The 17,355-nt window shown below is 38.9% G+C and overlaps 1 protein-coding gene across 1 annotated transcript in view; it reads left to right on the forward strand.

Moving 5' to 3' along the window:
• Nucleotides 1–665: 665 nt before the first annotated feature.
• The window catches only part of LOC124153512 (cytochrome P450 4C1-like), a 54,905-nt gene continuing 38,215 nt past the window's right edge, over nucleotides 666–17,355 (forward strand). Inside the window, exon 1 of the mRNA XM_046526720.1 lies at nucleotides 666–890. Coding sequence (XP_046382676.1) covers nucleotides 695–890 — 196 coding nt within the window. The 5' untranslated portion in view covers nucleotides 666–694. The remainder of the gene's footprint in view (nucleotides 891–17,355) is intronic.

Here is a 17,355-nt window from a genome sequence, read left to right on the forward strand (position 1 = left end):
AATCAAGAAACGGAAATTATGGAGGTAGATGAATCTACGTTGGGTCGTTTGATACAATAAGTTGAAGCGGAGATTGAAACAACAATGAACTCGTAAAATTAGTGAAGCTTCGGGGACTTTCAATTATGCCGAATAAGTTTCCGACAGTGCTAAGGTTATACCATCAGCACATGTTGTACCTATAACCAGGGGCGGATCCAGGATTTCTTTCAGGGGGGGCACAAGCAAGGCCGTATCCAGGATTTTGTTCTGGCGGGGCACAAGGATATCTCATAATACAAAACGAACGCAATGATAATGGGACCGTATTAAAAATCTTGCATATTTTTTAGGGTCGGGGGGGGGGGGCACGTGCCCCCGTGACCCCCCCCCCCTGGATCCGCCTATTCCTAAAACACCGGCATAGTTTTGAGACCGCGAAATTTTTGAGAGTTACTTAAATTGCATTGAATCCTATTAACATTTTACTTTACTAATTTTTACGTGCTCTCATAATAATATCGGCATTTTTCCCAAAGTCACTTAGTTCCAATATTGGCGACAGCTTTTAGCTATTGCTTAGTCAAGTTGAGCACTCTATTTACCCTTGCTTTAAATTCACACCTCTTCCCCACCGATCGCCACTCACCCCTTTGAGTTCCATCGCCTGCGCGGTCCATGGCCTGCGCAGTTACCTTACGAAGCTGAAGCGGCGATGGAGGTGTCTCCGCCTCAAGAGCTTCTCTTTCTCTTCCTCTTCTTTCTACTCGCGGGGTCCGTCTTCGTGCCCCGACTGATGAAATGGTATTCGCATCGATTACACTTCGTTGACTTCATGGAGAAGCTCCCAGGGCCTGTACCCTTGCCACTGTTCGGAAACACTTGGGACTTCGTCGTCAACCCACAGAACAGTACGTATTACCAGGTATTACCTCCTGTGAAACTGATTTTGGTTTTCACGTCGTTCAAAAAGCGAAATATGAGAATATACTATATCTGACATATTTAACACGCGTCCCTACAGAACGGCATATCACTCAAGTCAGTGGCGTAACTAGTAATATGCTTTGTGGGGATGGGATGGCCTAGGTTGGCGATCCCCTCTACCCCCAGGCAACGGAGTCCAGGAAAATGTTTGAAAAATGGCATGTCTGGAAATACATTACACGTCATTTTGGCACTAAAGATTTGACTTCAAGCAGATGCAGTTATTACGTGTCAAAACTAGGCAATAGTTTTAAATATTTTTTTATTACTCTCAGACTTTGGGGGGGGGGATCTATCCCCTCATCCCCCCCTATAGTTACGCCACTGACTCAAGTATAGCGTCGGAAAAAATTAGTGCAAAGCGCATTAGCGTCTGAATGCGGCCAGCTCAGGTACAATTTCAAGAATTCCGTCTCCAAAAATGTTGTCCTCGTATTGATCTCATATAATCGAGAATTAAAAAAAAAGCTATTTACGCCTATTAGAGGGGGAACTGCAACCACATGCGTCGCAATATTACAACGTCTAATTGACCCAGCTAAAAATTCTTCCTCCGAATTAAGCTTTCGGTCACGTCCCACAGTATGGAGTTAACTCTCGTCGGGACATTTGTGCACACAACTGACATATTGGGAACTGAAACTATATTTAAGCACAATCGTTCGTACTGTGGGATGGAATTGGACTTTCTCTATGCAGTCCCCTTGGTATTCACCTTTCCCTTATCATAACAAAACAGCATCAAACGACAAACACCACCACGATTCCCATTGCCTCCTGAAGCTCGGCGAATCCACAGAACAGAGTGGCAAGCAATTAGTACAATCCCACACCTGTTTCTTGGCTGATCCGGCAGTTTTCAGCCTGATGAAAATTTGTGTAGCGGATTTCCGCAACACAATTTACATTTAGTTCTTTAGATAATTGCTTCAGTTTTTTTTTATTTAAAGACCATCGAAAATATACCATGAAATTCATACAGCACGATGTGATCCTTATGTATCAATCGCAGTAAATAGTAATGTAATTTGTCGACTCGCTTCACTACTTCTTTAAATACAACTTCAGGATTATTCATTCCCATTTTAAATCGTAATGATAGTTACCCGTTGACGGCGACCGTTTATTTATAGTTAAAATTTCCAAATTATACTCGTGGAATATGTGCGGTAGGACCGTTGAGACGATTTTTTCGGAGAGAATCAAACGTTAAATTTCCATAGAGAACTGAAACAAACTGGTGGATATTTTCAATGGTGAGTACCTCGGGAATTAGCTTACAATTTCGCTCACATCTTCCATTAAAATACCTACGAAAATCATTGGCTTTCGGACTGAAAGAAAATGTTTTTACCTTTAATCAACTCTTTTCCATTTTGGCCCACTATATATTAGGTCTTTACTTCTACCCGCTCGAGATGCTTTTGAAACTTACACTCTCATCTCAAATTTTCAAATCATAGAAAGACTCGATCTTAGTCCAAGAAAACTTGTATATCATTCATCAAAATTCTATCTCAGTTCATATAAAAACTACCAGAAAATGATGAAAGGGTTATATGGTATTATTACGAAAGTTTAAAAACTTATAAATAATCGTAAAATACCTGTCAAAAGTTAGTTTTTCTCTTACCGGCATTTTATGTAATAATCGAATATAACTTTGATAAAAAATCAACTATTCACCCGGGAAAAGATTAAAATATGCGTATGAACATGCATACAAATATATATAACTGTATGATAGATTGGGCAAGAGTGTGCAGCAAATCGGTGGAGTTGTAACACCAAACTTGAAATAACATAATATTTGAGCCCAACTATATTTCCAGATCCGATAGAAGCGATAAATTAAGAGAGATGTTTTGCCGAACGGATGGATGTGGGAATTCGTTTTCCCCCGAACCATAAAGGACTTTAATAAATGCTAGTCCTAACTTCGTTAGAGCACTTCATTTTTATGTGTTAACGGCTGGTGTCCTAACACCCCCTGCTACCTTTTAGGCGGCTTGCGGATTATTATGTATGTGTAGACACTTCTCCTTATTAGTACCTTCAAGGGACTCAAATATATAAAATGGATTGCTACTGATTCTTGTTCATCGTCGGCGAGACTCAACCTAGGGCCCATTTCACGGGAAGCCAACACCCATCCGTTGCAATCAAGTGAATTACATTGGCCGTATCGTAACAACTAGTTTGTAATTTTACGGTGAAGAAAAAGTTCTCTCACTTCGGCTTAAAACTGGATTTAAAAATCTGGAAAGTTACGCATTCTAAGTCTTCTATAGATATACCCTTTCCGTAAAGAGCAATTAAGTCACGAGAAACGAAGTTATAAAATAAATATCGTCAGGAATAAATCTATCACTTACTCATGGGATTTTAACTACGATTTCTGCCTTTAGTTGCATTTGATACATTAATGCATTGGCTGCATCGTCGTCAAGTACTCACAAGGTCTTAAAAACCTATCTTCTCTCCAAAAATTTAGAATGCTTCCAAAGATAATTTATCATAAACAAACAAATTCTACTCGGAGTTGAAAAAGGGCTAAGTTCCATATCACCGATTGTTAAATCATTTACTTAAAGATGTTTGGCCCAATTTCAGAAGTAATAACACCTATGTGATCTATACTTCAATAAGATTCGCAGAATTCATAAAATGCTTACATCCGACGGCTAAGACTAATTTACAAAAACTTACTCCCAATTTAGTCCCCTTTGAAAATTTCTCGTACCGTGCCTTAGGATGGGAAGTTTAATTCTTTGAACCTGTTTACGAATGTTGAGCATATATAAGTCAGTTTTAAACTTTTTCTCATTAATCCCGCAAGAGCGTGCAATAGGACGTCAGAATATGGCGCCAGCTAGTGCGAGGGGGCGGATTACAAAGCGTTTACCATCCTCGCTACGGCTTCGCGATAAACACGAGCTATTTGCCATTCCAATCGGAATAAGAAGTTGTTTGAACTCTCCTCTGGTTGCATAGATAAGAGGTGGAAGTATCAAAGTCAGAATTCGTCAAGTCCAACAAGCGGAAGCGTTACATCCACTATACATTATTCAAGTCAATATGAGGATAAATAATGCTTAAAATAAATAAATTAGGTTACTAAGATGGATCAAATTTGCTTAAAAATTCTCATAATTTTTCTTCATGAGATTGCTTATTATATCAAAATCACAGGTTATATTTTCGCTTATATCTTAAAGGATAAAAGCATTTCTCAAGAGTAATTCATGGTACCCACTAATATGAAAACACATCATATTTTGCTGAGATAAATATAAGACACGGTCTCAGGCGTTACTTTGTGGAATTGCTTCATGCTAAATGGAATAAAACATAGTTATTTTATTTCATTTAACTGAGATAAATATATTACCATTATCGACGAAATGAGTTACCTCTGGTAACTAAGAACTATTTTGCTAAAAATTAAAGACGTTATGTGGCTACGACATAGAAACTTTTCGGATGGAAGACCTCTATTTCCCAAAATGTTATCTATGTTATGAAATAGCGTTACTTACGTTAACCTAGGATCCAAAGTGGAAACTAGAATGTCGCAGTTCATCTAAAAGATTAATCTAAAAAAGGTTTTTTTGAGGTAGGTGCTTACTTTTTGTTTTTTACGATATATGTTTTTCTTAGAAAGGATTACAGTATCATCTCACTCTTATAGCTTCATTGCCTATAGCAGGGGTCTCCAAAATACGGCACGCGGAAGGCTTTCATCCGGCCCGCGCACTCGTTTCAAGTAGCGCGCGATTCTCGCTCGTTTAACTCCGTGAGACGCCGCACAGTGGAGCCTAATCTATAAAAGGTAGTCATGGTTAGGAAAATAAAAGTTCGTGGTTTTGATTTTGCATATCGTGGTTGGGAAGACACTTATTTGAGCCGCTGAGATATGAATTTGGAAAGCAATGAAGTAGTCACCTCTTCGTATAAATCACTGGCAAAGTGACAGGTGCGCTGCTGAGATGCATAGACTCCCTCTCGCTTCGAAATATTCCGACCTTCAAGACTGCTCTACAGCTACCCAATTGGCTCAATTTTAAATTTAAAAAGTAGAATCGATGGAGCAATGTCAATAGATTTGAAATGCTTTTTTTACTATAACTATTACTTTTACTTACGACCTCGAATACTGTTATATTCCAAATTTCAAACAGATTACATGATATTTAATAATTATGACCACCTTTTAAACATTTGGCCCCACTGTGCGTCGCTAGGAGCATTGCAGCGCTGTACTGCACGTCAAAGTCACCTTCAACTGTTCGTAAATAAGAGATACGCCACCGGATACTTCAGTAGACGTTGGTATCGAATACTTCAGTCATCGGCAAATTTGCTATCCGGCCCGCGGGGCGATTCGGAACTTGGAATGTTGCCATCGTGGCCTAGTAAATTGGAGACCCCTGGTCTATAGTCATGTCGACGAATGTTTTTATAACTTATACTCATATTTCCATGATCTTCGGTTTTGGGAAGAATTTTAAAAAAAATTAAGGGATAGATTCTAGTAAGGAGACAAAGGGGTCTTTCACTCAGACCAAAATTAGGGCTAGATCGAAAGAATTCGGTAGATGTAAGGGAAATATGTAAACAAATAAATTTTCCTCTTTTGGAATTTCTCTCGTAATTTTAAAGTCAAAAAGGCACTCAAATAGCCAATACGGAAGTAGCCGCCACACATTCATTTTTCGGTAGCATCATTGGAGTTTCGGCTCATTAACTCGTTCAGAGGAACCGCTCCTTTAGGGTAAGAATCGCTCATAAGAGTGTAAACGACAAAAAAAACAAGCGAGGCCAATATGAGAGATCGAGTAGTGGCAAAGACCCGTTGCACTTCTCGACAGGAAGTCAATAGCTCCATTAACTTATCTGCAAAATGGTTAAGGTCATCGACTTTTCAACGCGAATAGCTCGAGAAGTTGGTGACAGATCGAAGTACAGAAAATACTGCTACTTATCTTTATTTTCCAAACTTTATCGAGGAAAAATTGTTCGAAAGATCGTATTGTTCCCTCATGATCGAGCCCACGAAAAGAAATCACTGTTCATGAAGGATTTTTCAACAACATCGTCCCGAACATAGAACACTTGCCGCATAACACCAAAAGGTTCATTAAAGTGGTAGAAAGGACAACTTGGCCCCTTGAGGCTCCTGAACGAGATAGATATCCTAATCTTTAGAGGCCATCCTCTTTAAGGGCAGGAAATAGGAAGCAGGGTGAAGATTTCGACGCGGCTACTCCCTAGCCTAAATTTAAACAGGAAATGTTATAAAAAAGTGAGGGGCACACATGGTCTTCCCCTTCGCGCTTGAACTTGACTGCGAACTTTCAGACCCGCCCTAAAAAGCTTCTTCTTCTCTTGAAGTCCATTCCAAAACGTTAGAAAAAAAAATGTTTCATCCACTCTGATCAGAAATGTCAAAATGGAATGCATGAAAGCGATAGAGGATGGTAAAATAGTTTTCTGGCGAAAAAAAACAACTTCCATCCACTCACCCGTGGAATAGGATATTTTTAAAAATCGCACCAGATGCCACCAGCACGAGAATTTTATGACGTCATCACGGAACCATGGGAAAGAGAATGCAGAGTAGAACTTAAACTGATTGTATAGAAAAAGGATTGACAATTGTAGATACTACGCCATTGTTTTATAGAAAATTAAAGGTGAACAAAATATAGAAACGTATGAGCTGCTTAGATGCTGTGGAGTAGTTCAAAATCTATCAGAATCGCCACTAAATAGTTCCGTCACATGACCTCCTCCTTATTTACATCTAACGAAACACCTACAGTGTCTTCGCAAAGTCATTGGCCATGCATTTATATTTCCCAAATATCTAGCATACGCCCTACTGTGATAATATTTACTATTTTTATCCACTCAATACAGGATGATCACTCAATTGACAAACTGATATTTCCTGGCTTCTTAATATTTTCAAGCCCATTTTCGAAATTATCCATCCTGCCCGATAACTCGGTTTACCAAATATTGACCATCAAATGAGATGTATATAAAACTCAGTGCGGTAAATTATTCACCTTAAAGAAAATTCAATAAAAGTACGATATGAAATGAATTTCAACTATTGGAATGCTAAGTAAGGACTTGCAGAGAATTGGGAGTTAATTATAGATGATTAATATAAGGTGAAAATCATCATTAGAATTTTGAAGCAAACATGATTTTTCAATACTTTAATACTTTTTATTCCATGAATTTCCTGACATTTATATAAATATCCACTTTTTTTCTGAGAGTGGCGAGTTGAAATAATTTCAAATGCAATTACTGCTCGAAATTGGGAAGAAATTTTTGAATGGCCACCATTCTAATCAACTCTCTGATTCCAGCCCTCAGTCATACTTTTTCCATTCTGGTGTATAGTCGTGAGTGGCAGTGAGAATTGCATAAATAAGGGCTAATAGTTTTTATTGAATGTCACCTTCTACACAGAAGCCTAAGGAACTCTCCGCGGATTACCCACCCGAGTCTATTCCTGGTTTCTTGAGAGAATAAGTAAAATTTCAATGCGCAGACAAGGCCATATTTGAAATATTTCCACCGACGGCTGTCAATAAATGAAGCCTGTATTTGGCTCCATTCTGAGAACTCCAGTTTGAGACACAGCCTCGCTTAAAAACGCACAGTGGAGGCTTTTACGGATTTCCATCGTGGAAATCTCGTTTCCGGGTCACTTCCACGATGACTTGTCAAAATCTAGCGACATTTCTCATGAGAACGGCATGACGGGGCGTAAAAACAGACACAGAAAAACAGATCTATCTTTGATCATGTCATCGCAGAGAAAATATACAGCTCCCTCCGTGCGTCAAAATTTAGCCAATAACCAGGATACTTTGTTTTTCTTGTCTTTAAAAGAATTTTTTATGTATCTTTTAAAAACTCAATGGGCTAGTAGAGTCAGGCAAAAAATGAATGAGTGGGAACATGAAAAATAGCCGAATACAGTGAGAGTATCTTCTAACTTGCATTAACACGTTCGCTGCCGGGCCCGAATTCTACTGTCATTCCGCGTGTGCCAGGCGAATATTTTCGAACCTATTACCAAACGGCAATAACGATATTGAGCCTATCTCCGGGTGTTACTAATATTTCTCGGTATATTTGGACTCATTATGTGATGCGCTATCGATTGTAACTTTAGTCACGTGCGACGCCATAGGGCGTCTCCCCACTTTTGACAATGCCTAAAATTTGATGAGACGCCATTTGGCGGCTCAGGCCATTGGATCTTCGTTCCAACGTTTTAGTGTACACTCAAAGGCTATGGTTGAAAATACTGTTAAAACAAATTTTAATTGTTGATTATGCTTTTAATAATATTTGCTATCGTATCCGGAGATGATTAGTGCAATGATTTATACTTGGGAGGCTTGGGTACGGCTGATCCGGAGAGATCATAAATTTTGTAGAAACACGTTTGGCTTTACTGAGGGCAACTTTGCGACTCATCGTCTGCAAGAATTATTTGTAACATCCACGACAGCCAACACGGGCTTTTCTAAAATGAAGAAACAGCGCTAATATCTAATAGTGCGAAAAATACTAATTCTTGATTTTATATTATGATAATTTTATCCTCTAAATTACCAGACTTCGAAGGCTTCCTTCAGTGTTATTTGTATTTACCAGGTAGTGCGTCAATTTTTTTAGACCCTATCAACGGAATCCCGAAGAATATGCAGCCATTCTTCTATAATTTATCGTCTTAACTACTGGAGAGAGATCATGTGGGCACCTGGATTCCGTGTTTCATTCCACAGTATAAAAGCATTAACAATGCAAGTCCCAAAAAGAGCATCATCGGCCACCTTGTGGTACCACCTTACTTTTTTTCGATGGGTGCAGTGATACAACGAAAGGGTCTCAGCAATGTCAATTCCTCCCTTTATTTTTTTGTACTCAAACACCATCTTTGGCTTAGTAACCATGGCCCTCTTCGATTTCTTTCCCCGTTGGGATTATTTCCTATATGATGGTGGTGGAGATCATGAATACGTCACGCTGATCTTTTCATTTCTTTACCGTTGCTCCACAAGTTTTTCATAGCACTGAAATGCCTTTCTTTAAGTTAGCAGTCGTTATTTCTCTTAACAGCCCTTTCCGATTTTTCCTAATGGTACCCACAAAATGAGACTTATCTCACAACATTTCTTTCCATAAGCGTGGGATGAATCAAATCACTAGAAGTATCTAAACATTACAGCAGGAGTAGGGGTGCCGACTTACAAAAAATATTGGGGGGGCCCAAACCGGGGACCCTGTCTCTGTAAATTTTATAAGTAGTGAATTTTATGTTTTTTAAGCATTTTAGAATAGTCATATGATCGACATTAGAACCCTGATCACTCGAATCGCTATATCTGGACACTCCGGGGAAAATTGACAAGCATGAACATTTTTTCCTCACATCTGTAACGAATTTTTGGGGGGGCTCGGTCCCCCTCAGGCCCCATGGAGTCGGCGCCACTGAGCAGGAGTTATTAGATTGTGAATAAAAAAATGGAATAAGGAATCATACCTGTATTAGAAGAAGAAAGATTACCTGACTCTGAGGATTCATACGACTCCTCAGACACCCTGAATTAGCGGTGTCTCCTTCAGAAAATCCTTCAAGGTCGTTGGTGGAAGCCGAATTGTCAGAATGAAACATATGCTCGATTTCTTCTTCGTTAAAACGTCTTTTTCCCCCAATAATGCGTGACGGAGTACACATGATATATTCACTAAACTGGTTATCACTTCCGTATCGAAGGCACAGACAGAGAATACATTTGGTATACTGATACGCTCCAAACTCGGTTAGGTACGAGGGACAAGTGAGGGAAGGAAAAAAAACGAAAAAAGCTCTGCAAATGTAATTTGAAACATTGTGTGGAGATATAATACCTCGAGCTTCCACTTGAAGCATAGAATGATATAGCCATTGAAAAATGGCACTCTCGAAAAAAACATGAGAAACCGAAGACGAAAAAAAAATGAAATTCGAGCTGAAATGTGTTACCAATACCCTCCCTTCACAGAAGATAACATTGTCTCGTCAGTGCATAAGGAAATGTAGCTTAAATTTCAAGTTCTATACATCGCTTGATGATTCAAGGAAAACGCTACTTTGACGCCCATTGGCGTCTCACTAGTAGCGTCCAGCAGCTATGCGAGACGCCATATGGCGTCTCACTAACTCGAATTTGAAGTTATGTGAGACGCCCTATGGCGGCGCGTGGCAGGGAACGTGTTAAAACGTTTTTTGTTTGTCGATTTTCCGATTACGAAATAATTAAATCTTTTAGTAGCCACGGTAACGCCTTAATTTTATCCGGAAATGGTTAGGATGGAGTGCGCTCATCCAAATAACATGACATTGATGTGTATTCCGTAAAAAATAGCGCGTTTAATGCAGAAGAAAAGAGATGAGTATGGGATGGTGGGACAGGTAAGAAATCCTTGGAGGATTCAGAATCAATATGCTTTTATGAGATAAGGTTCGCTTTCAACCCGCAGTGTCGGCCTCAAAAACCGGTGCAAAACGTCAGGTGAACAACCTATGGCTACTCACCAATAAGTCAAATGTTGTGATTATTTTACACAGGAAAGATATGACCGGTAAAACGATGAATAACCGCTTAGTAGTACAGGATACCCGGCGATAGGGAATATCTGCTGAACGCGACCAATACCTCCACATCTCCATAATACCCAGCGAGCCACCTCAAAGGCGAATCAACACCAACACAGCACGAACTACACAACATGCATGCTTTATAGTTATAGCAAAAATCCATAGCACGTGCGTGTGTCTGCAGGCGGTCTGAGCTCCCAACAAGAGTGCACCTCTCCATGCAACAGAGGTCTAGAGGACGAATTAACTTCCACATACAGCAAGAGATAAATGAGGAGGTATACATAGGGGAAAGAGGGACAAGAGTACGCATCTAACAAACAATCATAAAAATTATGCATTTCGGTTCAAACAATAAATTTCATTTTTACACAATTTATTCTTTGTTGCATCAACTACAATACCTAACTTCCATTGCAACATAAAAAATAAAGAACTGCCGTTATTTATCAAAATATGAGAGAAAAACAAATAGGAAACTTGCCCCGCACGTGGGCAAGAGTTCTAATCACATTTTTTCGCATGTGAACTTTCGCTTTCCAGAATATGTGGTGCAGGGGTCTTTTATCCATGTTTTACATTCATAACACATTATCCTATCGACAACGGGTGGCTCTAAGTACATTTTTCACAACCTCCGAAAGCATAATCAGTATTTCCGATGAAGTGAATTTTGCCGTTTGCCGTCGACAAACCGCTGATTAGTAGTGCAATCCCTATCCCTGTTTTTAGATATCTTCACATTTAGTCTCAGGATGTCGGATAAACTCGTAAGAATTCAGACCGCTTTGAGTTTTTACGCCGATTTTGCACTTGCAATGGTTTTGGACATGGACTAATGCTCTCAAGTAAGACATGTGCCTTCCGATACCTGCATGACAAAGTATTCTCAGAGGTGAAAGGTTTAAAAGGATCAAATGGACAGAAATAAAGGAGTTAAGGGAGAAATGCTTGAGGGTAAAAAGGCTTCTCCGCCTTCTACGTACATTTTCTCTCCTTGCTCCCTCTTTTTATCCATTTCAAATCCTCCTTGATTTGGATCCAACTTATCTGTAACCAATGAAGGCCGGAAGTCAGACTCATTAAACGCGTATGGACCTAGTGAGTAAATACCGCGTATATTACCCCTTTGCTGCATTCCCGACAGTTGCTTCTTTCTCAAACATTTCAGAGGGCCAAAGAATGTTTTATGTACTAGCTGAGGGTTGTGTGAGATATGTAGGAAGGGTAAAAGCATAATATGGATGAAGTGAGTCTCACAAATTTATATGTTAAGATGGGAAACATGGGAGATATGGTTGTCTAAAATGAGCAAGACTGGATCATCAACAGAGGGTTTTGCATTTTTCATTTCCCCTGCATGTTTCGGCCAGTCAATATAAATGTTTGAATTGATGAATCCCAAATCACTCGAATATAAATAGAGTTCCTGGAGATTCTAAATCTGCAAACTTATTTTTTAAACGCTTTCTCGAAAAATTAAGGGCCTAATTAATATTCACTCATGCCTGTACACGGGTTTGGACGACAACAGGGAGCATGATGCACATGTACGAATAAATCTCGTCTAAAATTCAGGAATAAATTATTATTTTCCGAATTTCCAATCATTAAATGATATATTTTTTATTGCAAATACCGCCTTACGACTTAGGCAGAAAAAAATCATCAATTTCTAGACCAGCTGCAATAGAACGTATGGATTCTCCACCGCTCCTTCCCAGTGTAGCCACCTCCTATATCTGTTATCCTATTGCTTTTCAATCAGTTTTTCTGTAAAATGTCTGCATTTTCTTTCAATACAATTATCTACAAAGTACATGTGATATTTATGGCAGAAACTCTGAGGTCATAAAAAAGCAATGGTATAAAGTGGGGCGGGACTCACAATCAGCACCCGTGGAGCAAGAGTCCTATGCGGAAACTTGCCCCAGGACTCTTACCCCAAAGGCACTTGGTACACCTGTAATGCCATAACACAATCACATGGTGAGCTGCAAACCAGCTATCTACATGAATTTTTGAGGCAAAGAATGCTCATAAAGAAACGTTAGACAAAAACGGTAGTTCAATAAACGCTCAAAACACAGATAATAATTACGCGGTCCTACAAATTAGATAAACGTACCGTAAAAATGAATAATAAGATAAATTCACGTTCTGCCACTCGTTGTCTTCCACTGAACACACCTCTGTGTAACATTCGGTCACGTCAATGAAACTGATTGACTCCAAATGGCATCATGTCGGTATTTAGATATATATTTCGGAAAAGGAATCTTGCCCCATGCGGACTCTTGCCCCTCACTCCCCTAATAATAATTAATAATAGATACTTCGAAATGTTCCTCGACGAGGTAAATAACATAAAAATACCCCAAGTTGGGTAGAATCACACGACACAAAAAAGGATGTAAAAAACACTCACAGTACTAAATTTTCGATGGCGCATTACCACCTTCCTCAGAGTTAGTTAGGAGGAGAAAATTTAGTACTGTGAGTGTTTTTATATCTTTTTTGTGTCTGGGTTTCTGCCCAACCTGGGGTATTTTTATGTTAATAATTAATAATTAATGTATTAATCTAAATGTTTAAAGAATAAGAGAAGAAAGGACAATATTGATCACGACAGCAAAGAACATGGTGGATTGGCCTAGTACGCAGTAGCAGCCACTTGGGAAACTTAATGGAAGGAAACATTGGCGGAAAAGTAGGTACCCAGAGGAAAAAAAAGGTACAAGTACCTAGTACAAGATATAAGGGACCAGTACACAGTACAGATCAAGAAGGATACGGGGATAAGGAGCCTCGGGGAGTTAAAAGAACTAGCTTGAGGTGGAGGGAAATAGAGGGCTGCATAAGAACAATTTAAGGAATACATTTCTATATGTATTCACAGAGCCTTCCTCTGCTAGACGGTTCTGTGAGCCGAAACGCGTCGTACGCATTGTATTAATTGTGGAAAAGTTAAACTACCTCTCATTTTAATACGTCGAACTTCCACTGTATTACGCCAGAATCAATTGAACTTATTCGCACGCAGAATGTGAGGAACATACTACGATAGATCAGATCATATAAATAAAATAAGAGAGATAGACTGTATGACAGACAGATTCAGAATATCTTTTTTTCCACGATCAATAAGAGACTATTACGGCAGCGTTAGAACTCACTAATAGATTAGATGACTTATAGTGTAGCTAACTAACTTATGTACCTATACCTTAATGCATGTTTCTGAATTTTCTTACTATTTCTTACAGCATGTTTTGTGTGTTTTAGCTTTATTGGCTAAAAATCTTAATAAGTAGTTGGCAATTTTTGCCTTTAAATGAATGCGGTCGTGTAATTTATTAGTATGCGTAACGTTTTTTGCACCGTGTGGTGTGCATGTAGGAATCCTATTGCATGCTGATGATTGATCACCCCCTGCCAAACACGCTAGAGGTGGCTCGCAGGGTATTATATAGATGTAGATTTATATAAAGATACATTTATCGTACGGTTGTTAATTAAGTTAAATCATTTAAGCGTTAAAAAAAAGGATTAACTCGGTAAAATGCAGATCTGACATAAAAATTATAGGATAGAAAAGAATGCAATGAGCCCTCCTTGAGAGATCAGCGATTAATTACTGGGATTAAGCCGCTTCTACCATCCCTCATAATACGAGAAAAATAACATCTTAAATATCGGGGTAAATGGCTTCACATCCCGCTTACGTTAAACCCAACAATCATGAGTGTAGGAGTATGTACTCCCTGCCGATGACCAGCGTAAGATTGGAAAAAATTAAATTTCATCAATTTTTAATCCCATTGGAACTTGACTTGGGAAGACAACGTCCGAATCAAGCTCCGCTTCTCTTCATCCTCCTGTTTCGTGGAGAAAGCTTAGTTCGCAAGCCCAAAATTGTCCCAGCGAATTTTCGAAAGTGAAACATTTAAATCTAACAGTTAGAGTTAATCTTTTGAGCGATTTACAATGAGAAATATTTACATATGACGTAAAGGATATTATGATAACCCTATGAGGTGAGGTAAAGTAGATGATGAACATAAATTCAGGGAAATAGATTCGAGAACAGAGAGGCAAAAAAATTTATTTTTTCCGAGAACGATAAAATATGACAACAGGTTTCACCGCGTTATAAAGATCAGTTTTTCTGATAATGCACTTTATTTCTTCATCAATATCTTTGAATTTCATGATCAGGAGTAATACCAAGTCGAGATATTTATATATTTGTTTGTTTTCTATTAGTTTGTGATGCATGTTTATCTTTGCACTCTATAAAGACTGTTATAGAGGGAAGAATGCTTACTGATAGCTTACCCCTTCCTCTTACATATACCTGTAAGTTGTGTACCCTGCCTTGTCATTATGGTAACACCTATATATAGTTTAGTGCATGTTGTGGAAAAAATACTCACCCCCCGCCAAACACCATGAAGGTGGCTTACAAAGAATCATGAATAGGTAACGTGAGCATTACCAACAGTTGTTCCAGCAGTACAGAACTTTATTGAGTTTGGTTATGGGGATGAAGGGAAAATAAGTCACCTGGAACTCTCAAAGGGAATTTGGTGAGTAAATAGCAAAGTACTTTAATCAATTTTTGATGCTGCACCGGTACACCACGCGAAGAAAGAGTGATGAGGGACAGGCCAGAAGACTGTAATTAAGTCGGGAGCAGAGGCGTCGGAATTAATCGACCTTTTAACCACGATCGAATCCCAAGTAAAGCTCCTTCAATGATTTCAACTTTTCACGGAGCATCGATGACAGGAGGCTTTCTCAGGTTTCGCACCAGGTAGAAGCAATTTTGATCTCTGGTGTGTGGAGCGCCAAGCTGGCCTTCGTCTTAAGGTTTCAAATTAGCCTTCGACGAATCTCGACGGAGACCAACATTATCGATACCCGAAGGTAAACCGCAGAATTATTCCTGCAATATAGCAGATTGCTCTCTAAGACACTGCTTTAACCTCCATTATTAAATAAAGTGAGAAAGCAAGGATAGATGCCTTCGAAATGTGGTGCTACAGAAGAATGATGAAGATCAAATGGATCGACCGAGTTAGTAACGAGGAAGTCCTAAGAAGAGTAGGAGAGAAGAGAAGCCTCATGAAAACCTTAACAAGAAGATGGAACAACCTTATAGGCCACATCTTGAGACACGATGGCTTGATGAAGACAATCGTCGAGGGACAAGTGGAAGGCAAGAACGGAAAAGGAAGACCTCGAACAAAATATATGGAACGAGTAAAGAAGGATGTGAAAGAGAAGAAATACGTAGGTGTGAAAAGATAAGCTGATAGGAGAACTGAGTAAAGAGCTGCGTCAAACCAATCCTAGGACTGTTGATCAGTGATGGTGATGAATACAAATTGACCAAGAAAGCTTAATAATTTTATCACCAGAGAACGCCGAGTTCAAGCGGTGACGAACATTTTAAGATTTCATTTTACACTTCTATACTCTGTTCCATTAGCATTATACTGCACATTCGAAAATTCGTTTCCCCCGTTGCGATAATGATTACTCGTAATGAAAGAAAAGCTTGCAGATTTAAGTAGGAGTCCAAAGAGCCAAGGTCGATACCAGTAATTCCTGCGGCATGAGAGCAAGTCATGCAGCGGGGATCGTAAAAAAAAAAGATTGCATAACCGAGGGGATTTGCGTGATAGAGAAGAGATAGAATAAATTTTAATCATGAAATGGCGTTCGAAAACAAATATAGATTTTCCATTCCTATTTATACCAATTTAGTTCATAAAACTCTTCTCGTAAAAGCAGAAAGTGTAAACATGATACACATCACTTGATTATCCGCTTCTGGAGATGGGAATGAATTGAAATATAAGGGAAAATGATCATTCGGCACGCAAGTGATGCGAATCCAATGCTCTTGAGTGGCTGACGACCATTTGGAAAACACAATATATTGTTTGATATTTGTATGCTTCGAGCAGTGTGCGATAGTATACCCTTAAATTCTCAAGTATTGCACGCCTTTTATACATGCTTTATTGCAAAATTTATTAAGTTAGTTCCTGCGCGTTAATCATTAGGTGAAAGAGCGAATATAAATATCTTTAAGCATTCCCTCGTGTAATAGCTGTATATTTTCCTCTGCTATATTGATAAAATAAGACTTTTAAACAAGAGTTTCTGCGGATTTCGTTCGAATTTGTGTGAATTTAGGATACACGCAGTACCTCTCCCGAACACCTCTTATCTGCGAGCCCTCAAACAAAGATTGTTCTATATTATAGCGCCAGTAGTTAGGAGGACATGCCAAGAGCATTCGGCATCATGGTTCTAACTCCAGCCAACAAAACTATTATCTTCATGCAAATCTTTGAACAGCGGGTTGAGGTCCCAAAGAACTTTCACAAAGTCTGAGTATATTCATTAAGCATATTTATTAAACTAATCGCAAATTTGCCTGTATCCGACATCTTACCTTTACCGTTGACCAGATGGGATTTAACTGGTCTTATAGTTTATTCGGAGCATTTACTCGTTTTGTCATTGGTCAAACATTCGATATAAAGTCAGCATGAATGAACTAGAGCGAATCGAACCCAGTCTGAAACTGATGATAAAATTGTCCAGCTTAGCATAAAATTTACTAAAACATATTATGATAAAATGGGCAAACTTTTAAAAAAGTAATACGAGGATATAGATTTTTAACTGAGGCTTTC

This window comes from Ischnura elegans, chromosome 2 (genome assembly GCF_921293095.1).
Source record: "Ischnura elegans chromosome 2, ioIscEleg1.1, whole genome shotgun sequence".
In the NCBI taxonomy this organism is placed as follows: domain Eukaryota; kingdom Metazoa; phylum Arthropoda; class Insecta; order Odonata; family Coenagrionidae; genus Ischnura; species Ischnura elegans.